This window comes from Pectinophora gossypiella, chromosome 2 (assembly GCF_024362695.1).
Source record: "Pectinophora gossypiella chromosome 2, ilPecGoss1.1, whole genome shotgun sequence".
Classification (NCBI taxonomy): Eukaryota; Metazoa; Arthropoda; class Insecta; order Lepidoptera; family Gelechiidae; genus Pectinophora; species Pectinophora gossypiella.
Genome location: NC_065405.1, coordinates 3806333 through 3830763, shown reverse-complemented (window position 1 = coordinate 3830763; position 24431 = coordinate 3806333). Strand labels below are relative to the sequence as shown.

Here is a 24431-nt window from a genome sequence, read left to right as displayed (position 1 = left end):
CGGAGACAGTAAATAAAACCAATGATTTTACGTGAAGAAAACTGTACAAATATTTAGTGATTTCTATACGTAAAAACGAATTAAAACAGAAGTTAATTAGTAGGCAGACGCGAATTCATTAGGTACCTATACTTACTTCAGACTTCAAAATATATTCACATATATTCAAACTGTTTAAAATCACTTTCAAATTGAAAATTTATATGGTTAGCTTCTTCATGGGTGTTTTTAGGATGAACAAAAAATCATAAAATACTTAAGATGTATTTATTCACTTTGGAAGACGAATACTTAATAAAGAATAAATAGGTACCTACCAATTCGATAAGGCTGAACAAAACCAATCTAGCGCACAACCGGCCATTTCTCAATTGACCACAAATTCGCATTTCGCCACAAGCAAATCGCCACTAAAACGGCGTATCAGTAAATTAATGTGATTGTATTTTCGCAAGTAACAATTTAGCAAGCGGGGAAAGTCGGGACTTTTTTCCCAATCCTACGCTCCAGTAAACCAACGGTGTTGGTTACAATTTCTAAAGTTGCAACACACGTTTCGTAAACTACGATTTACGCCGCTTTAACTTTTACGGTTTCCGGCGATGTTGCCATGCGATGTCATCTGACGCGAAAGGAGTTTCGCGCTGTCGGAGCGGCTCACATTTTCTCGTTTGTAGGAAATTGTGTCATTGAGTTTTCCGTTTCCTCTCCTGTAATTAATTATGTTTGTAATAAATGTATATCATAGCATAATATACGTGGGTACATATCACAAAAATCACTTTGTGATCCGTAGTTTGGTTAGGACATTACAAGCTGATCACCTGATTGTCCGAAAGTAAGACGATCCGTGCTTTGGAAGGCACGTTAAGCCGTTGGTCCCGGTTACTACTTACTGATGTAAGTACGTAGTCGTTATATGAATCATGTCAGGGGCCTTTGGAGGCTCAATAGTAACCCTGACACCAGGATTGATGAGGTTGGTAATCCACCTCACAACCCACGTTAATAACTAAAAATATTCGATAAAATTACTTACAGTGAAAACTTGCCTCATTATGTATCTTGAATCCGCATATGTTTTCCTATTACATTCCCAAACTTTCTCCGTTATGTATGATAATTACTTTCCAAGTGTCAGTCACTGAATGAACCTTTCCAAAAGTAGGTACCTATTAAAAGCTTTATTCGCAAGTACGGAAGGACCGTCCCATAATAACTTTGAACAAACATTTGATTTTTATGTTCATTCTTCTCATATCAACTGCCTTTTTGCGGGGTTATTCAAGAAATTCACTCTAATCAGTACCATGTTTGTTATCAAACGCAATTATTTGTAAAGAATCCGAACTACAAGATCTGGTCTTCCTTTTGCAGTGACAGGCGTCATAAACTGTAATAATGGGCGATGTCCAAGTTCATATAAACTATAAACGAAAAGACAACATTATGAAATATTAAGTTTCCTTTAAAAGTATTTTCGACGAAATGACAAGTTATTTTTTATGTATTATGTAAGTTTTTGTCTAGTTTTTAGATTATCTCATAATTAAAAAATATATCTCTATTTATGTCTTAAACTAAAACAGCCTACCGCTGTCACTGTTAATCGCTTCAACGTAGTGGAAAAGTCTGATCGAATAATTATACAGTTATTAAAGATTTTGTGGAAGATTTTCGACTTCATAGTTTTTATGTTGTCATACTTTAGGTTTTATAAGGAAAATACTCAACTGCAGAGCAATGAAAGAGATGAAATTTAAGAATTTTAGGGCCATTCGATTCATATAAAAGTTCTTGTTTGTACTGTAAGCAATATTACAGAATATCTATTCTATATATACCTATACACATGCCATCATTTTAACTTACTAATATTACAAATTTTATTATGAACTCAAGAATGTCAATGACGACGTCCATATTTTCACGGCCGTGTGTTAAAATAAACAGTAGCATCAGAATGATAAATTTGACAGACCCAATTCATGTCGCATAATGTACTTAATTATAGATCACACATTTTATTTTCAGTCCGTCCTACACACTGCTGGTTTTATTATTAGATTTTTTGTGAATGTAGGTTACACTTTTAGAGTTAGTAACTTATCAAAAACTTCTATAGTAAAAATATTGTTTCATTGATGAAATGACATTGAGTCACGGGGACTGTAACCTGAGACCTGACAGAGGGCAGCAGTAACTGTTGGTACTATTCAGAGGCGGAGGACAGGAGTCCTAGTACGGCTTTGAAATATACTACTCTGGGCGCCATCCCACTAGCGTCAGACAGAGTACTGCGGGGGAAGGCAAAGGGGAAATCACTGCCACATTTTTCCGTAAAAAAGCAGCATGAAGACACCGATAAGTGCGTGACTCTTAAATTAATGATGTGATTGATGAAATAATCTCCTTCTTAGAGTTAAGCTAACCTGTACTGTCTGTAATCTTAGTATGTTGCCCATGTCTGTTCTATTGTGTACTTACAAATATATAAATGAACTGCTTTGTTCTCGTAAGACCCGGTTTTATAGACATAATGTATATTGGATTTCAAAAGAACATTGGAAAGTCAAGTAAAGCCCCTTAAAAAGTTCCAAAAATTACAGTTTGTTCATAAACTTCATGGTAGAAGCAAAATCTACTTTTAACTTTTGTCTACATTATTCGTGTAATATTGTGATAGTATTTTCATCTAGTATTTTTCAATCCACGCCATATCTCAATACTACGAAGTCGGAATCGTATAAATGATTGTAATGCATTTGTAGGTCGCAACATTAATTAGTGTGGGTTGGATTATGTAAGTTAGCGGGTTATGGTCAACCTTGGAGTGTAGTTGACTAGCTCGTGCGTTTTTTTCTTATGTTTTTCTATGTAAATATTATATAGTATGTAATATATATATTTTTTGTTTGGGACAAGGCACATTTTTCATGAACCTTCGAGCTATTACATAACAGAACAGTTAAATAAAACTACTGATTGACAAATCTACATAACGGAAACAGATGAGAGAAAAACGTATGTTTATTTAGACGGACCTATTATCCCATATTGGTGACCTAAAGTTATACTCAGTTAATTTTGCAATGGATGTTCGTCTGACTAGCCCAATTGGGAATATAGTCTCCAGCTTATCTAACGTTGATTAGCGCTACAACTTCCGCTTTCAAAAGTCAATCTAATATTACAATCCTTACACATAACAGCAACCCCCTATCCTATATCACGTGTATTTTTAGTACCTACCAAAATAATTGCACGAAACGCCGCTTTTCGGTTCAGTATCGCGCGTTTGCCGAAAAAATAAATACTCGTGACTATACCCCTCCCCCCTTATGATATTTCGTGATTTTTTCATGGACCCTTACCACCCCACCCTCTCGAGCCTCGCATGATTAATGGACGGCCCCTAATCGATTAACAAGGCATTTAAAATTTGCAACAATAAATTACATTGAATGCACAATAAAACAGCTTTTTTCCTGAATACTAGCGTAAAACATGTTTTCCACTAGGAAAAATAATGTTTTATAACATTAAAAAGTTATGTTGAACGTATGTTGAACTTATTTGATCGATCTTTGACGTCTTAGAAACTTGCTTGTCCTTATTTTGGTTATGAATACCCAAGTGTTCTATTAATTTGTAATGATGAGAGGTCTACAGGATTTACTAAAAACATTTCAGAATTATTGGCTCTAAATGCACAAACTACTTACTGAAAGTCATGTTTAATGTGGTGAAAGTACATACATGCTTAAACACAATCAATCAATCTGGCACAAAAACATAAACTTAGGACATGTACCAACAAATAAAATAGGCACGACTGGCGGTCTTATTGCTAAACAGCAATTTCTGCCAGGCAACCTTACGGTCAAAAAGAAGTTTGTGTATTGCAGCGCGGGTAAGGTGCAATACAAAAATACAAAACCTAGCCTATTGTCCATCATGTTAGAAAATATGTGACCACAATTTCTATTGTGTTTATTATTTCATCGTATTTTTTTTTTTGTTTAATAATAAAACATTTAATATAGGTAAGATTTTTTTATATTTGTAAATCGTGTTTATGAAAATAACTACATAGGTAATTATTTTAATGGGCTAAGTGACAGTCAATTAAATAAACTGCTCCAACGCAGAAAGCAAGGGCAGTAAGTACCTTAGCCCTTTCAAAACTGTCAGCTTTAGGTCGTTTCAGGGTTTTGCGTACTTACAACTTTCCTCTCACAATAGTCCCTTTGCACCAATTTGGCCACTAAACTGCCTTCTGTTACCAAATCGGCGAGTGAGAGGCAAAGAGATTGTGCCCAAAAAATTTCCGGATTGTGTTTACTGAAAAGCTTTGGTGAAAGTGAATTGCATAAAGTAAGGTCAACTTACGTATCGAGAAAGGACAAATTGATTTAACCAGGGCTAAACATTTCATTCATCAATGTTTATTTATACCTACGGCTACTAGATCGCTATCAAACACGTGCCGCCATCTATGAAAGTAGAATGGAAATGTGTTATAACGTCATCTAGCGGCGGTTTGGAGAACTAGACAGAGAACTAGTAAACTAGTGATAGTCCTTAGTTCAAGAGAAATTCTCTAGATGGCGGACTGCAATGAAAATTGAAATTGCCTCCTCAAGTATTTTAATGAATAATTGGCCAATTACATTTAATTACTACTTACGATTTCGTGATTATTTTAAGTAGGTATGTTAAATTACATAATGTTGAACATCCTACACTAACTTTATTTCAGGATTTACAAAAAAAGGGAAAAATTTAAAGCATTTTGCATTTGCATAATTCGTAAATTTTCGTGATTTTCCTTTTCCATTGTTATACAAAATCTCGAAAATAAATCAAATAGCAACGTGGAAAGGCGTGATTTAACGCTTATATCTTTTGCATCTGAAGAAAAAAAACAACGGCCTTAACCTGCTCTAATGTGGTTTACGTTAGGGCTGTCTACCTATTATTATCATATTTATATTTCTATAGCTCTTGCGATAACTGAAATCTTTACGTTGTTTCATTTATATTTCATGTTTCTTCAACTTCAACAGGGCTTGAATAGGTTAAGGTATATAAAATGACGGTATCGATGTCCGATCGGGCTTTAAAATCGTTCCCATAATTTCGTAATCGTTATTGTAATTTTGTACCGGTAGAGTAACCTTAACCGCTTAACTATACCCGCTTAACGTATATAAACCCTGCTACGTCTTTAATATAATTGGGTAGGTCGAAGATAAATTATGAAATTCTGATTACTAAGTAAAGACAGATCTAAAGGTGACAAAACGCGTTTTGTTTTCTCTGTTTAACTTATTTATGAATTTTAATAAAGAAATAATAATAAGTGCGACATTTTGTCACGTTTTTCTATGACGTCACAGGTTGCTTTTTCATAAAAATTCTATAATAATTTCGTATTTGGACGTTTAGTAAAAAGTGACTGATTTGACTAGTTGGAAAGTAGCCTATTGTTGATCAATGGTAACTAAAGCCGAAAATAAACCAAACAGGTACAAGTTTAATCCATATGTTTCTCTTTGATATTTGAAACTGAAGTTAAGAGTGATTCCTACTTTTAACAACGAGATAGGCAGAGTGTACCGACGCCTCATCGAGCTTTTTGTTAAAACAACGTCATAGGTTGTGAGGCGTATCGCCGTCTATGATGGTCGATCCAACTGTGTTACTGAAAACTGTACTTAAGATTTAATAACTCATCAACTCCTACATTTGATGTAAAAGAACACTTTACACTGGCACAAACGAACAACCATGGAATTGATGCGAAGCATGTGAAGTGCAGCGTTTCGAGCCGCTACACACGGACAATGGCGGGCGAGTCTGTCGCGGTCCACTGCGCAGGCGCAGCCCTGAAATACAACGCTGAATAACAGAGAAGCATCAAGTAGGATTATAGGTTAGGTAAGGTGAGAGATCTGTGGTGTTTTCAACGACGATGATGGTTTTAGCCAATTTTACAAAATAGTGATGTTTTCGAATTATATAAATACTCGTATACTCCTAGACTGAAAAAAGTTGTCTTTAATGATAAGCTAACAGACTTAAGTGGAGTTTAAAACTTTTCGATAAACAAAATAGAAAAAGGATGGATACAGATAAGTACCACCGAAGCAGAAGAAAACCACTACAGGATATATTTTATTTGATACCCATGAATCCATTAAAACAGTTACCAACATAACAGTTACCAAAATAATTGAGTACAACAGAAAGAATTTTGAAAATAAATTGCGCAAGGTTTTAACAACTTTATTACTACAAAAATATATAATGGCTGACAATATTTAACGTTAATTTATTGTTCTCTCTTTATATGGCGTACAATACATTTACATTACGTTTAATAATGACTTGGCCTTCAATTAGAGCCATATTAAAGCACCAGCCCACATTCATAGCCCAAGGAAAATTTAACATCACGTTCTTGAGGATTATCTCACCATATTGTCTGATGATTATTATTCTTAGAGTTCCTTATGCGTGGATATTCTAGACGAATTGTGATCTGATTTCAACGGACATTTGTAAGAATCCACGTGGATTAGGTTACAATTAGAAAAGAAACTGAACGTATCTATTCAAATGACGTCAAAGTCAAGCACTAGGTTACAGAAGAAAAGACAACTTTTATCAAACCAATCATTGCTAAGGGAATGCTTGCTACAGAACCTCACAAACTAAGCATAATGAATAACTTCACAAGGAAATGCTCAAGCTTTGTTTTTATCTAAACACATTAGCATAATCTCAATTAAATTTAATTATCTAAAGACCATTAAGTTTTTACGAGCAGTTTAAAAACATTTCCTTGACCTAGCGATCATAACATTAAACTGAAACAAAGGTGCAGAATCAAACAGGAAGCATTTAACTTTACTCTAGCACTTAAACATTTAAGGTGCAATTGTCCTCTAAAATAATTTAAAAGCAACAACTGATGATATCAAGTAACAGGGTCTGAGTTTTCTCAGGGTCCAAAATCTCCTTGAAACCGAAATAATTACCAAATCGTGACAGAACTTGAGATTAAAATCACCGTCGTGTGCGAACATTCCACGAGTACCGAATTCTATTGCACTCCAACCTCCGCAATTAAATATAACTTTAAGTGCAACAATAGAGCAAGAGCAACAGTTGCTGATAACAATAAGTGTTATTCCGGTGACCCCACTCTTGCCGACACAATGCAAAAAGAAGCTCTTGATCGTCTTTTAAACGATCTCGCGCTTCTATCGCAATTCTAATAGCACGTTGCGATGCTTTATCGGGCCAAGGTCCTATTGCGACAGGCTTTCTAGCACCTGCTAGGATTCCGTCTATTTTTGGCAGCCCAAGAACACATCAACTGTTTCACGTTTATTTAAATTCTTGCCACCTTTTAACCTTTTTAAATTAGTTAGGAAATTTTTGATTGTTTGGATAGTGCCCATTGTGTGCATCTCTTTAGTTTTACACACGCTTTGTTTTTCAAAGTATTCGTTGAAATGTTCTTGAAACATCGGAGTGGATGTAACCTTGTTTTTAGCCCTGACTTTCGGTCTAGCACCGGGCGAGTCTAGTGAACCGAGTAAGACGGGCCTCAATTTGGGTGTGATTTCACTTATTTATAGCGTCGATCATCGTGTGTTGCACAACATTTGTACTTATCTACAAAATTACAAGCTACATCTTCCAATTTGATATTGTTGTTTAGAATCACTTTACTGATCAGATTATTCAATATGAATACTGTTTATGCTAACCTCCTACACATATTTCCTGGTCATACATCATCGCTATCATTTTATATTCAAACTATCTTCACACGATTGCCATTACAATGGCTACCAATTATAATTCTTCAACGATGATTACATAGTCTCACGATTGTCAAATTATGGAATATTTTTGTGCTGTGATAAGATTCTCATTTAGACTTCATCCTTTCTTGCTACTTGCATGAAATCGAAACTATGTTAATGACTGGAACATTAGATTTGACTTAGATGTAACGAACTAATTATGTAGCCAATTTATACATAACATAATAAATACATCTTCAGACTTTTCTAGCGTTTTCCTTATTTTCTCTACACCAGTAAAAACCACTCTATCTAGCAATATTCTTTCTTTTTACTCCCTTCAACTTATGTGACCTATATCCTAGCCGGGTCTTTGGGTTTAGTCTTTATCTAACCTTCCATTTCTTTGGTTCCAGTGCTGGAATGATGGGCGAGGGCTTGCTGACTCTGACGTACGGCAAGCATCACGCCTGCATCCTGAATGAGGTGGGCGCGGCGTGGCGTGGCGCCCGTTACTCCGACCTCGTCCTGGTTTGCGACGACGCCGTGCCCCTTGCTGCCCACAGGATCGTCATGGCTGCCGCTAGCCCCCTCATAAGGTACTTCATACTTACATTATTATAATAATATGTACAAAATCATGAGCTATATCATGTACCTACTTTAGAACTTTGTCGCACTATCATATTTGTCATTTAATGAGACTTACGGTTTCATTTGCAAAAAAAATTAATGTGACATGGTTTCAAAGACATATTAGTACTCGTGACCGTACACACATATACACATGTAGGTCATACCGATTACTCAGTAGTATATGCGAAAACAGAATTTCACTTAACGTAATTAATAATCATAAAAATACTTTATTGCACACACAGTCACGAGATATTTGCAAGAAAATATAAGGTGAGCAAAGGCAGCGTTGTTCCTAATTTTTCCTAAATTTTCTTTTGCCGTATTTTTGAATGCATCAAAATGTTCATGCGTTTTTACTACTTAATATTACTGTTGGATTTTTTTAAGTTACTGCAAATGATGATTTCCAGCACCTTTACTAATATATATAGAATAAAGATTTAGGGGTCTTAAACGGCCACCTTACCATAGGCACTTACTTTTAGATGAATTTCTTCGATGTGGCCTTTTGAACCCCCCTGGTTCCAATCATCGACGTAATTCTCAAATAAAAGCTTAGTCTAGTAATTTTTTTTTTTACGATTAAGTACTATAGTTTCATATATTCTGATATGCAGTATATCAGTCTCCTGCTATTTTGATAACACTGTTTTCTATGATGTTTTTTTTTTAAAGTGTGAGTACAATTACCTTACACGTGGAATATTACCTATAACATCATTAAAATATAACGCAAAATGCAATGATCGTCCTTATATTATGTCAGAACTCGTGACTTTTGATCACGTGGTATATTTTACGCTTAGAATTCCAAGAAATACACCTAAGTAATTTATTATTCAATCTTCTTTTACAACAGACACATTAGCTATTAAATGGTAGGTAAGCTTAACGGCTTTATTTCGAAACCTATAAGAGTTGTATACGATTTTATTTATTTAAAATTGTTCTACACCAAGGTCCGCTTATCTAACATTAAAATTACCTGTACCTAAATTCGATTTATTTATCTTTATTCTAGGAAAATACTCGATGACACTCCATCAGTCGAAAGTCCAGTCACAATCCACATGTCCGGAATCAACAGCACCCTCATGAGGCATCTTCTCGTCTTCTTATACAGCGGACAGGCGTACATTGAGGTCAGTATCTTTATTATCTTATAAAATATAAGATATGCATTTCATCTACAACTCTAAATAAGATATCATATAATTACATTGTGTGCACTAATTGGGTAGCTAGGTGTTTCTACTGGGTCGTAGTATATCGATGCTCCATATACAAACGGAAGCTCACAAGTTAGGAATAAAATGAAGTATGTGCCTGAGGACTTAAAATTTTACATAATGTTTACCAATAAGATATATTTTTATTCTAAAATATCTGTGCAAGCAAATCTGCAAATTATATCTAAAATTTTAGTTTTATTGTAACAAATATTAATTTTCGCTTTTATTCATTTCCAGTCAGGAGAAATTGATGACATGCAAGAACTATTCGAATTACTAGAAATCAAATCAGACGTTTGGAAATCAACGAAAGAAAGACAGCAAGCAGAAGAAAGGAACAGATCGTGTGAACGTCTAAAAGCCAAGAATTTAAAAACAGACATTAACAGCAACGAAAGCAGTAAACACGATGCACCGTCAGGATCCTCACATTCAGAAAGCGACAGAGTTTCTCCCACTGCAGGCTACAGTAAAGACAAGGAAAGAGGAGACGAGTCGATGAGTATAAAGAAAGAAAGTATGTCGACTAGCAGTAATGATGAACGGGAAGATGATGAACAGGAAGGAGACAAAGAATGCGGAAGGCTGACTAGTCGGCGGAGGAGTTCTTCGAACCCTGTTAACTTGTCAATGGCACGGAACTCGGAGAACTCTGGCGGAGAACACGAAGACTCTCAAGACGTAGACGTAGAAACAGTTGCGGCAAAGGTAAATAATTTCAGCAAACAAACATAAATTCCTTATCTTAATTTTAAACATTATATTTCGTGCTTATACTAAATATTTAATTAATCTCAATTACAGAACATCAACAGAAAGCGATCGACATCATCAAGTCAAGAAGAACAGCCACAAGAACAAGTGTACAGAAGACAGTTGCTAAGCGATCGACTAGGACGAGGCATCGAACGAGCTAAACGGAAATCACACTACCTAGAGCCCCCCGAAATGGATTTACGAACAGTGAAATTAGAAGATTACGCGCATCTCAAACCACCTGACAACGATCTAATGTCCCTTGTACAGACTTCCCCCGAAAACTACGTCGTAACGCCTCATAGAAAAAGAAGACCCGGTTTTCACAATTCGCCTTCACAAAATCCTCCATTTGTATCTTTCCCCCCAAGTTATTTGGAAGATCTCCATCTTCGATACGCGCAAGGTCCAGGCGGTGTGGCGGGTGTAGCAGCGAGTCGACTCGGGGCCTTACATCCACTCAGCGCGTCGGCGCCGCCTTACTTACCAGAGAGAAGTGTAACCCCTCCAGCAGCGGCGCACGAGGATGCGCTTAAGTACCGACCTCCAAGCGCGGGCTCCTGGGGTACCTGGCTATGTCAACCACAAATAGGTGGCGACGACGCACCTTCAACAGAACATGAACAAGGTTCAAGTAAACAGGCGCCCGTCCGTGAGTACCGATGCGAATACTGTGGCAAACAATTCGGTATGTCGTGGAATCTCAAGACACATCTTCGAGTGCATACTGGCGAGAAACCGTTCGCATGTCGATTGTGTGTTGCTATGTTCAAGCAAAAAGCACATTTACTGAAACATTTATGCTCAGTGCATCGTAATGTGATATCGTCGAGCGAGAATGATGGAAGAACTAACACGCCCGGACGATTTAACTGCTGCTTCTGTCAGCTGACGTTCGAAGCGCTGCCAGAGCTCATCAGACATCTGTCCGGACCACACAACAGCCTCTTACTCAGCAAGAACCTGCACGAATGACGCCCGCCCTCTTGACGCGGGCCCGCGTAACTTTGGACTTTGAAATTTCTTCTCTCGGTCCGAGAGCCCAATTGTGATATGTGTTTAAGAAGGATATATATGTTAAGTGCTTAGTTGTTAGGGCATGTGATATCGCAGAGCGATACTCATAGTTAGGCATTCGCAGGTTTAATGCGGGTGTATTGCTGTCGACTAATTTAAAAATCACATGTTTGCCGAATGGGTCCAAATTGTTATAATTTGTTTAAAAATTATAATCCGGGACCAATACCTTCCGAGATAGTATTTATTTGAAAGATGTATTTCCTTAGGATAAATGTTATATAAAAGCCACCGACACATTAATTCCTTAAGCATAGAAAATAGACATTTTGTCAACGAAAAGTTGCGAAGTTGGTACAGACCTGAAGCAAGAACGTCACTAGAACTACCTCCTAATTTAAACCAGTATCTTGAAACTCGTGGTGACGTCGCAATGGGTTTTGGCATTGACTTTAAGCTTACTCAATAGTGTTCGGTCAATGGTTCTAGTCAGATTTGGAACATAGCATTAGGTGAATCGTAATCGTAACCAGAACGCTGTGCAATCAATTTGTTTTATTAGATATTTGTAGCTGGATTGTTGAGTTTCATTCTTTACATCAAGAATCATTATATTATCCACATTCAAACTTAATCTTAGTAATTACTTGGTTCCAATACATGCGTCTGACTTGGCATTTCGCAGCTTTTCAATGACATTTACAATCTCAATATTAGGTTTTATCACTTTATGTAACTTCTGAAGTAAAGAAACAATGTGTTCGTAATTATTATATTTGTAATTTTATGCCTTCTTCCATTAGTTCGTGCCGATTGCAATGTGGATGAACACCAAAGATTTGTGAAGCATTAAATATGTTTGGTGTAAAATTAAGAGAAATTAAAGGGACCTGAATTGATTTTGAATTGTTAAACTTAACGTATGTAGGTACCAATTTAATAATCTCATCATTCTAGTTACTAACTTCCAATTTTCCATTAACAATTTCCGTAATTCCACTACGAACTACTTTACGAAACTTGAATATCTTTATTTTTGGATTAATTTTACTATTTTAGTATTAATGCAAGGCTTATCAGGCATTATTGTCGAAATATTTTTATCAACTTAACGTTTTAGCTTGTTAAAATCTTCGAAACGTATTTTCGAAACTGCTTTTTTATCGAACACATTATTGTGGCCAGTTTTTTTTACTATTATTATAGTGAATGCTGAATGTTGGATATCTACTTTCTAAGGCTTATGGTCATTTTCTGAAATGACTCACAGTTTTATGCCAAAATTTGTCACCATTGGAATGTACCGATATATTATTAGCAACTTGCAACTTCAAAAGTTTCTCTGTAATACTCATTTTGTACAATACAATTATACAATAAATCTATGTACCTCCGTGTACTTATTTTTTACTAGCCAGCGTAATGGATCAGCTGGTACTTTTCCATTATATTTGGCCTTACCAATGCAATTCTCACTTAAAAGTACTTCGATACAACTAAAGTTACCAACAAGTTGTTCAAAACATAGATTAAATGTTAAAATTAAAAAAATTGCTTTAATGATTCTTTCGAACGTTACCTATCGTTATACCTGATTTTGTTTTGTGTTTCTTTTTTAATCGTCGGATTTTGACGTAATTTTTATAATTGGGGAACAATTTATTATTTAAGGATTGTGATTTCGTGGTATCGTTAGATTATTCTATGTGATAAATGTCTCTAACTCTAAGTAGGGCGAGAACGCTGTCTTCCATTGCGTTTTCCATGTTTCAACTTTACATGTTAAATATTGGGAGGAAGCTTTAGCTTTTTCGACCGTATATTCAGTAGTATTATTATATAGATTACAATTAACGCCTACAGATAGTACAAAATTGTATTATTTAGAGAAACAATTCCAAATATAATCAAATATAACTTATTTTCAGGCCCTCTTCCCAATGTTTGACAGTTATTTGTGTAAATATATTAGAGATAAGTCTACAATGCATGACAAATCGTCCATTGCGAACTCTGAATACGTAAAAAGTAAAGAAAATCGAACAAAATGTTATATTTCTGTGAGAAGATTGTTGTGATATGCCTAAAAATGCATGCCTTGGTTACAATGCAAGATTATCTATCTCAAGTGGACTTTGAATTTTTCACGACATCCTTTGATATATGTAATAAAGAAAAAGAAAAAAATGTTAAATGCCCCCGAAATTGTTGGAATTAAAAGACAGTAAATAAACACAGTTAAAGAAACTTGAAAATTTTATTTATTTCAATATTTTTAAGTCATGAAAAATTCAAATTCCACAAAACTTGACACACTGATTCGAAATATCGTAAAAAAACATGACGTTAAGAAAATTAATGTAAATAATAAAGTAGGATGTAAGTTATAATAAAGATAAACAGCTTAACTTAATCTTGTTGAACTTGAATATTGATTTTTCTCTGTTAATTGTAAATTAAAAAGTATTTGTAAGTTTTCACATAGTGTACAATTTTTTGTAGATATTGTTTAGAACATTAACATTCTGTAAAAATGTGTTCTTACCGTAGTAAATTAAATAACGAGAATATTTTAGTTACACACACCAACATTGTTTATTTCATTATTACCCTGACTATACGTAAACATACCGTAGAGATTATGACGTTGGCAGCATTACAAGTCATCAGAAGCCAATCGACAGCCAGGAGAATGATCTATCCAAAATCGTCAACAAATGAGTTCAACTCCCTCTCTCTTTATTTTAGAGCTGCGTTCTTGTCGGTGGAGTAATCGCCTCCATTTTCATTACTCCATAGTGTAGGTTTGAGTTCAACTCAAATAACTAATTTCAGTAAAAACAAATGGTAAGTAACACTAGAATACGCTAAATCTTCTTCTTCTATCATATGGGTTGTGAGGTGGATTACCAACCCCATCAACCCTGGTGTCAGGGTTACTATTGAACCACCAAAGGTCCCTCACATGGCTCATGTAACGACTACTAATTTGCATCAGTAAGTAGTAACCGGGACTAACGGCTTAACGTGCCGTCCGAAGCACGAATCATCCTACTTTATGCTAATGACTGGGTCGAAGATCTTACTAATATTATAAATGTGAAAGTTTGTGAGTATGGATGTTTGTTACTCTTTCACGCAAAAACTACTGAATGGATTTTAATGAAACTTTACAATAATGTAGCTTATACATCAGAATAAGACACAGGTTTTAACAATTGAAAAAAAAGACGGAAATTCGGGGACGAAGTGGCAGGCGGCCGCTAATAAATTATAAAATGCTTATCTAGAAATAGAAGCCAATCAAAGATAATAAAAAAAATCAATGCCATTTTTCCTTTTGACTGATTTACTCATTTTAATTTAGGATTAAGTACATAACTATAACGTAAGAGTACACAATAGAGGGCGAACCTATAACCATTAACCGGGTACAAATCCTGCAAAACACGTGATATCAATTATCTACGATGCAAATATGAATTTCAAGTCATAAAATCGAATTCAGTGGTTTGGAGCCTGAGTCGAGATTCGACCCGAGATACGGAAAAATGATTTTACCTATTTCATAAACATCTGCAACAACATGCTTATCTATCCGGGTGAGAGCCTTCAGCGCTCCCCATTTGTTCGGCCAAGCAGGTAATGCCATCTGCGGCAAATCTACAATAAGTCACATAAAAAAAAAACGCTTATCTGCATAGCTCTATCAAGTTTAATTAGCATCTGAATTAGTGACCAAGATTTTTGTCAGTCTTTAGCCCTCAGACGCCGTCTGGTAAACTACAAATTCTCATGCGCGCCCGCAATACATATCGGGGTGAACAGAACGCGAAACCACCGAACAACATGCACTCACACTTATTATCTTAAGATGATGTTGCCAGATTAGCCGTCACACGTAAGTTACGAGTACATAAATAAAATGAACGATGATAGGCGTAAGTAGCTACAAGTAATGAAATTATACATTATATTATATAGGAAACAGACGTTAGAAAATACTTAAAGAATATATTTTAAGACAGTAGAACCTACATAGTTAGATAAAAGGAAGAAACGAAAAAAAAACTCAGAGGCGTGTCATAAAATATTAATAGACTATACAGGGTGTTAGTGACATCGTAACGAATACTGAAGGGGATAATTCAGACCATGACTCTGAGTTGATGTCAAGTGGAATTTTCCGTCGCAAAATTCAATTTATTTTTACAATTCTATACTTTGCAATGGAAAATTTCACTTGATATTAATTCGGAATAATGAAGTGAATCATCCTCCTCAGTATTCGTTACCATGTCACTTACACCCCGTACAAGTGCGTACAGGTTCCATACAAGTAAGCATGGGTGTTAGTGATACCATAACGAATGCTGAGGGTGATGATTCAGACCATCATTCTGAATGGAATTTCCGGTCGGAAAGTCCATAAAAAATATTTTTTAATTATTTTCAGTTCCATACCTTTGCGACAGAAAATTCCACTTAATATCAACTCAGATTCATGGTCTGAATCACCCCTCAAAGTTTCCGTTACGATGTCACTAACACCCTGAAAGTATATTTACTTACTTTCCACTTCAAACTATTCCCCAACCAAACACTTACTTACCACAAAGTTCAAAGAATTCTATTGATTCTTAGCAAATTGTATTAGCAGCGGGGCGACTGCGGGAAGCCTTAGGTATTACGTTAAAAGTAACCTCAGAGTCTATGGACTAACACTGCTGGACTGGTAAGTACACAGTTATAATATTTCATCTCCCTAGCATTATCCCATTTTTCACAGGGTCCGCTTACCTAACCTGAAGATTTGACAGATCCGGTTTTTTACAGAAGCGACTGCCTGTCTGACCTTCCAACCCGCGAAGGGAAAACCAGCCCAATACAGGTTAGGTCACATACCTACAAAAATGCTTTTCTTGGGAATGTGGGTTTCCTCACGATGTTTTCCTTCACCGCTAAGCACGTAATAATCATTTATGATCCAAACATGAATTGGACAACAAATTCGATTTCATTGGTTTAGGCCCGTGCTGGATTCGAATCTGCGACCTCAAAGTGAGAGGCAAGCGTTCTAACCACGGGTCAAATTTATTCGGCTTAATTATAATATTTCATCATTATCAACCAAATGTATGGCCGCAAATTTCCTTTCCAAATGACCTACTTACTTATTTGGTCGATGATGGGATGATCGATCACCTGCCAAGATTCGGTTCGTCGTATTATATATTAGGAGGATATGGGTACTTAATATTCCATCATCATGCTTCTGAATTTAAAGTTTGAAGATTAGGTAAAAAAAAGGTAGAACTTGTATAATAAACACACTTGTTTAATAAAAAAATCCGCGTATAAAACACCTACTTGCGTTCCATCCCTGTCACATGCATCTTCTCGAACACATAAGTCGAGTCATAATCTAAATGAAATATACTTGCTAATAACTTTTTAACATTAATAATCGGTTGATAGTAATACTTAATTAAAGTCTGTCAGCATAGAGAATGCAAGAATCATTATCGTACATCTATGTCATATCCACTATAAATAACCTGTCGTGTTTATTTTAAGAATTTCTTCATAATTTTAAACATATAATATACTAAAATAATATTTTTTGTTCCAAACTCAATTATTGTTACTTTGTAAACCCCTACACATTTGTTTTATTTTGTTTGGCCACAAGTTACAGTTTTGTTTTCTTTGTTAAAAATTAAACTAAAAACAATATTCTGAAATTGCTTCCGCAAAACCAGCTACACACGTCTAGAACTACAGTTTTAGGTTGTAGTTTCGATCCCAAGCCGCGAACCACACAATAACCATGAGGGAGGTACTTACATAAAAACGTATGACCATAATTAGGTACAGACTGCAAAGCAAATTACAAGAAACAAGCTGGCCAAGCAATTTATTCCTTACAAGTGAAGACAAAAATAGAAGGAAAGATAGAAAACAAAAAGCCACTATGAACAGGCTTGAAACCGGTAACGGGCAGATGGGCCCTACATCTTTTTGCTACAAGCCTTCGTCTGGGAACATTCCTAAGTACTAACTACTTTTGTGTGTTAGAGAAATAATTGTAATATAATAACTCTGGAGTTGCGGAGGAGAATTTCTGCTTGTAAGGGAAATTAGAAACCTTCTAGTGGCTGAAGCGGCGTTCTATTGCAAGTTGCATTTTGTTATTATGTAAAAATTATATTAAATGAGAAGTCAAAAATACAGCTCGAATCTCGTAAATATTTTCCAAAAAATATTTTGAGGAGACATTACTATTATCTTCCCGATTACAAACTCTCATCATAAAACTTATTTGAAATCAATTATACCAAAATAAAATTAAGTAAAGTGGCAGAATTTAAAATTTTCTTTTTTGAAACGGTGATTACATTTCAGAATTTGTGTTATAGTTATTTGAAATGTTTGGAAAATATTATAAATCATCCTTAGGTACTGTACTATATCCCCACGACTATATAATCCCCATGGGGTACATCCATCGCAAGATGATCTAAGTACACACACATCTCACTGAGCCTTCTGTAAGTACAATTTACCTAACCAAGAATTTTGAAACGAAACCTGACCACCTTAACACTGTCTTTTAGAAACACCCTTTACAAAGGCAACGAAATAGTAACACAACTAATCATAATACCAGTAGCTCGCCTACCCCATGTATTTTTCCAAAGGCCTGCAAAAACCTGCAGAGACATCCAGGATTCCAGACGGGCAGACATTGAACCTGAGTTAAACATAAAAAACAAACAAAGACGACCATTAACACACACACGTACTATCCTAACAAGGGTCCTGCAAAATTCATTACCAGTACCAAAGGCTAATAATAAATCAGCTAGGGGGATAGCCAGTAATAGCTGCGTCAAGGCTTTGCAGCAAAAATATTTTCAGCTGTCAACAGCAGCGTCTGGAATTGGATAGTTTCTTAGGTCAAAGATAAATTATGAAATTTTGATTACTAAATAGAGACAGATCTGAAGGTGACAAACACGTTTTCTTTTTTCTATTTAACTTATTTATGAATTTTAATAAAGAAAAATGTAATAATAATCAATCACATTTTATCACGTTTCTCTGTGATGTCATAGATTGCGTTTTCGTGTTTTGACGTTTAGTAAACAGTAACAGATTTGACTAGTTCGAAACTACCCTCTTATGTGCTGCGTTTTGCGTAGCAGTCAAAGTAGGAATATTTTGTACTAAAATATCGCCAGTTGTTGCTAAGAATTGTATGTATAAAAGGAAAGCCTAAGCTCTATTTTGGACATCAAACATATTTTTGGAATATTATGTTTTTGATGAGACAGATACCCGGCCTTGTGACTTATGGTTTTTGGAGGCTTATTTGTGATTCTTTCTTTACAATATAATTCTTTAGTTTACCCAATAGCATGAGTTGCGCGCGTCTTCTATCCTTCACTCAACTTTTGCGTTATCTATGGCTGTTTCATAATCAAATTCCTTCGACATCATCATCAGCTTCTTATTGGTACTTACCGAGTCTTTTCTTTGTTCTAAAAAATAACACCTTTAACGGATAATTTCACCCCCTCAGCCACGGTACATGGGCGGCCCTTACTAGATAAGGTGTCCATTAGATCCGACCGGTTCCCAAGCGGGCAGCGAAGGTTTATAAGCGGAGGTCGGGAGTACGGTCCTCATTCCCTCTCGTCCCGGACTCACAACATGTGGCGGCTCGCCCTCCTTGCCTTCCTCTCCTCGGCTGCAGCACAGATCCCCTCGCTGGGATGGTGCCCCGACTATCAGGTAAGCGAAATTATTGACCCTATTTGTATCATTGTACAGTTATTGCCTATTGTATTGGGAACATCTTTCCTGTGTATTATTCATTCAATCAATAATATTCGCTATTCTTAATTACACTGTCAATAGCTTTAACACCAATGTCAAAGTAACTCTCGAGCTTATTTTCATTTTCAATATTTCCCTTACTCCCTTTTCCCTGCTCTCTAGCGCCTCACTGAAAATTATATGAATTGAATCTTCGTCGCATCTATCATTGTATAAGTTAACTAGGTACATCGAAAGTTTATAAACAAAAAAAAATACCAAAAGTCTGTCTATTAGAAAGAAGCTGTTCATTAAAACATTGGTTTTGTTTTCTTATCTGCATAATATATCATGCATACTGTTTGCCTAGCAATCACCTCTATCGTGAAAATATATTTTTTAAATTTTCACAGTTTTAGAACCTAATTTTACGCTGTCTAGAATTGTTTTAGGTTCTAACCGTTTTCAGAAAATAGTTTATTCTGAACACTTTTACGCCTAAAGCTCAGAAACCCATAGTGTGCAATATCACGAAATACCCCTTCGTAATCTTTATCCGTATATAAATACTCATAATTGTTTATAGCCAACCTTTCATTACATCCAAAATAGTCCACAAATTCCTTTAAAGCACTAAAAGCTATTTTAAACTAGTCTACAAAGAAACCATAAAAGCAAACGAGCTTATTACAGCGTCTATATAATCCTCCCATCCTTGACCGTACGTCAGCCGCTACGGCAAGGGTTATGCATAACGCGCGACTCGACAAATATCGCAATCTCGACGACGTACGACGTTTATCTATGTAGACAAACACTTATATGAATCTCTAGAACCAACTTCAACGCTTCCTTTATCGCGGATTTGTTAAGCTCTGTCAGCCACAGATGGATCATTAATATTATGACTTACTCTAGATTTGGCTCGTATAGCATTAGTGCCACTTTTTCGGATAAAATTAATGTTTATCTGTGTTGAACGCGGACAAACGTCATTCCTTTAGAGAATCACACCTTAGCATTCAGTACGTGTATTGGTAGATTTGTTTATCGCGTCGCGCGTGACAGTGTAACCTGTGCAGCCCGCGCAGGTGTGTCATTATATTGCGTTGTTCTTATACTGCTTATATAACGAGTTGGCGAACACTGACCACAGACAAGGGACAGACCGGTTGCGGTCACTGACATGACCGATGGACCACTTTCCATTTCTATACCATTCATACCTAAAAGGCCATGAAGGATCTTCGTTTCATTAATATTTGCTTTTGGGTGTTCTGTAGCTTTGTTGTTGTTGTTAGTAATTGGTTGGTTTTAATTTCTGGATTTCTTGGCTGGAAAATGTAGTATGCTAGTAATAGAGATCTTGTAGGAAAAAATAATTGTAGCATTTAGGTTACTAGTCAATTGTCTTTCCCATAGATTCAACACTCAGTGATGTGAACACTAACATAGAATTGGTCGTGTACCTTCAGCTGGATATAAACTTTACAAAGCATGTACCCGGCACGTCTCATAATGTGTGTACCTTCATATTCGTGTCGAGGCATATGCTACGCACGTATAACACAGCAAATTAGCAAGGCATACTGCGTATGGCGTGCGGGACATCGCAAAGTTTGTATCCAGCTTAAGGAACATCACCATTTCTTTGTTAGTATTCTTCGCTAAGTTATCAAAAGCCTTTTAAAACTTGTGGTTCCACTTGCCTTTAGAGAGTTACTTATTCTAATGTCAAATTCTTCATACATGCTCATTGGTGTAGGCTCTTGATCTTGAAGTTTTTAAGGTCAACTATCTATCTAAAACGACACCCTCCTTGTGCCTAAGCAGCCCATGGCGAACTTCAACATGAAGCGGTTCCTGGGCACGTGGTTCGAGGCGGAGCGCTATTTCACAGTGAGTGAGCTCGTCAGCCGATGTGTCACCACCAAGTATGAGTCTACCCCCGAAGGCAGGATCCTCGTGTCCAACGAGATTACTAACTCTTTGTAAGTATTTGTCTTGTTAGACGTGAGATTTTGTGTGTTAATACCAGACTGCTTCAAAATGAGTTGGATGTATGGTACATAATGTTTGTATGAAAATGCAAGTTTCTCTTTTTTCTTATGTGTCTCAACAGTAAGTCAATGCGTAGTAGCCTAAACGTCTTTATGATTAAGATTTTTAAATATGCGAATTTTGTAGTCTTTAAAAGAACATCGACTATGTCATTATTTACTATTAAGACGTCAATTGCATTAACTGTTTCTTTGATATATGTAACGATACTAAGTAATTAAGTACTGACTGAAATTACCCGTCATATTATTATGGAACATATGGAAAAGTCTTATGCCACTCACCCGTTCAGGGCTTTCATTCGAATATGACTGGTGACTAAATAAATGGAATTTCAAACATACCCCTTCCCTTTCCTCCACCAGGACGGGAATGAAACGAGTATTGGACGGTCATCTGCAGATGATCGGGCGCGAGGGCGAAGGTCGTATCATCGTCAAGTACGCAGCGCTGCCCATCCCCTATGACACCGAGTACAGCATCCTGGACACCGACTATGATAGCTATGCCGTCATGTGGTCTTGCAGTGGCATCGGACCCGTTCATACTCGTACGTATTGATGTTTTTTTGTCATTAGTAACGGCCTTCGCGGTCCCGTTGTTGAACGTTGGGCTTACGATCTGGAGGTCCCGGGTTCGAATCCCGGCGGAGCCATATCACAAAATTCACTTTATGATCCTTAGTTTTGTCCTAGGACATTACAGGCTTATCACCTGATTGTCCGAAACTAAGATGATCCGTGCTTCGTAAGGCACGTTAAGCCGTTGATCCCGGTTACTACTTTCTGATGTAAGTAGTCGTTACATGAGCCATGTCAAGGGCCTTTGGCGGGTAAATACTAACACCAGAGATGATGAGGTCGGTCATCCACCTCACAACTCATATGATGCCTTTAATAGAATTACTAACCTATAAACCCCTAAACACCACAATCTTAATTATTTTCTTCTACTTTCTATACGATATCTTGTCATTTTAAATAACATCTTATATTTAGATAATTTTCATATTATCAGAGAACATTGTTTAACAATTGTCAGTCTCCATCATAACAAATCATCTTTTATAACTGATTTGTTCTATGTTCTAACAGAAAACGCGTGGGTCTTAACCCGTGAACGTCTCGCCCCAATTGCGACGATGCAGGCTGCCTATGGAGTCCTGGACCGATTCAAGATTTCTAGAACATTCTTCGTGAAGACCAACCAGGCTGACTGCAATATTCTACCGGACCCTGCAGCCAAGGAACAGGAAGGGAAACACGCTAATGTGGAGGTTGAAGAGAAGAGTGCTATGGTTCCTGAGGTACCGGAGAAGGTTATTGAACAACCTGTTGAGGTAATTAATGTGATAAAAGAATTAGTATAAAAAAATCGACGTCCAACAAATTGGGACTCTCTAAGTGCGATCTTTGGGTTATAAATCTACGAATACACCTAACTATATAAACGCTGACGCAAATATATCTACCCAATTAGACTTTCAGCACAGTTTAATAAATTTCAATAACAACAAATATGTTTTACAATAGAATAAACCCTTAGATAACTCAATAAAAGAAAATCAGTCCAAATAGAAATTATCTTTTATTAACAGAAACGAGTTGACCCCGAAGTCAAGCCTGAAGTCGTTCCAGAAGAGAGATCAGCTGTCCCCGTGCCGGCTGACGAACCGAAACCCATGCAAGTCCCTGAATTGATCATGTCCGAATCATCTGAGAAGAAAGAAGAGAAAATGAGCAAGCCGGAAGAAATGCCAGCAAAAGAAGACAAGAAAGAAGAAATGCCAGCAAAAGCAGACATGCCAGAAATGATGGAAAACGCATCAAAAGAGAAAGACAAGATGGAAGAAAAACGCGAATAAACAGGCCCTTTATGCCATGACTTATCAGAGTGAGACAAAGTCTAGTTTTGCTTGAAACAATTTTACTGGAGCGCAGGCCACTATCTGACAAGTCATGGCACGATTTACTTGACAACTGTATGAAGAATCTTCACATTTCATCTTTAGTTACATTCTCGTGTTAACTACAAGGCGAAAACAGGAAAGGTGGTGATGGTCCGGTTCTTCCTTAAGTTGTCGAGTGCGCGCGAGTGCCTTACTGATGATTCCTCAAACGAATTTAGTTCAAAAAGAACTTAGTTGTAGCTGTGTAGAAGTGTGAATGACTGTGAGGCTTAGTTTCAGAACTTGGGGCTATCGTACCAAATAAGCAACACGACTCGAAACCTGATGCTGTACGCAATCAGCTAGTTTTACATTGTAGTCATTAAAACTGTAGTAAGACTTTTTGAAAGTGAACGCTGAAATAAATAAACAAACAAGAACATTTTTAGATTTTTATTACAAAATATTTGGTAGCAATTACAACATCGTCTGCAGCTTCTCACAACACAACCTCAGGAGGAAACAAGACAAACCGTGGCACACAAAAAACACGGGCCACGGGCGTATTGACTAGTTAGCGTAGTGACATTGGCTTACATTGTCAATATAAAAGTTATAGCAAGAAATCCACCTAGTTGTAGCAACGACAGCAAGTATAAAATTCAGACACGATCTACATAGGTGAGTAACTATTCATACCCACTTACGTGGAAAAATATTTACAAGAAACTACTATAGCCAAAAGAAGGAAGAATTATTTATAAACACAGAGCTGCGTAGTAGTTCTCTATATAATATATAAATTCTAATAATATGACGCAATATCTAAACATTATAAAAGTACTGTGATAAAAATATAATAATAAAATAATCTATATTCATCTCACTGCTGGGCACAGGCCGTTCGTCAATGGACGCGTCAGGGTTAGTAACAATAAGCAAGAAAAAAAAATTATATTATTGACATAATATAAATATGGCTGAAAAACAAGTAAAACGAGAAGCGAAAACGAGAGCAGTAAAAAGAAACTGGTCTGATTGTATTGGTCGGGCTGTTACTGAGCGCCCACTCCCGGCCGCTATCCCACTACTGCCCGATACGGGGACTTTTGGCTGCTGGGTTTCCCCCCTGGCCCGGTTCGCCCCTCCTTAGTGAACCTGCACCCCCCAGACTCCTCCGGGGGGTCCATATTA

General features: G+C 36.5%; 2 protein-coding genes across 4 annotated transcripts in view; both read left to right on the top strand.

The window, feature by feature from the left end:
• LOC126372059 (transcription factor Ken) overlaps positions 1-14058 on the top strand; it is a 31718-nt gene extending 17660 nt beyond the window's left edge. The window contains exons 2-5 of the mRNA XM_050017585.1: positions 8240-8422; positions 9484-9604; positions 9932-10402; positions 10499-14058. Coding sequence (XP_049873542.1) covers positions 8240-8422; positions 9484-9604; positions 9932-10402; positions 10499-11425 — 1702 coding nt within the window. The 3' untranslated portion in view covers positions 11426-14058. The remainder of the gene's footprint in view (positions 1-8239; positions 8423-9483; positions 9605-9931; positions 10403-10498) is intronic.
• Positions 1-23668, top strand: part of LOC126372337 (apolipoprotein D-like) — a 466981-nt gene extending 443313 nt beyond the window's left edge. Inside the window, exons 1-7 of one of the 3 annotated variants that reach the window (XM_050018049.1) lie at positions 15787-15806; positions 16112-16202; positions 19053-19264; positions 21119-21279; positions 21715-21899; positions 22444-22688; positions 22947-23668. In XM_050018049.1, coding sequence (XP_049874006.1) covers positions 19184-19264; positions 21119-21279; positions 21715-21899; positions 22444-22688; positions 22947-23213 — 939 coding nt within the window. In that variant the 5' untranslated portion in view covers positions 15787-15806; positions 16112-16202; positions 19053-19183 and the 3' untranslated portion in view covers positions 23214-23668. Of the gene's footprint in view, positions 1-15786; positions 15807-16111; positions 16203-16287; positions 19265-21118; positions 21280-21714; positions 21900-22443; positions 22689-22946 lie in introns of those variants that run through there. The other 2 variants (XM_050018058.1, XM_050018041.1) reach the window with 2 other exon arrangements.
• Positions 23669-24431: the final 763 nt, after the last annotated feature.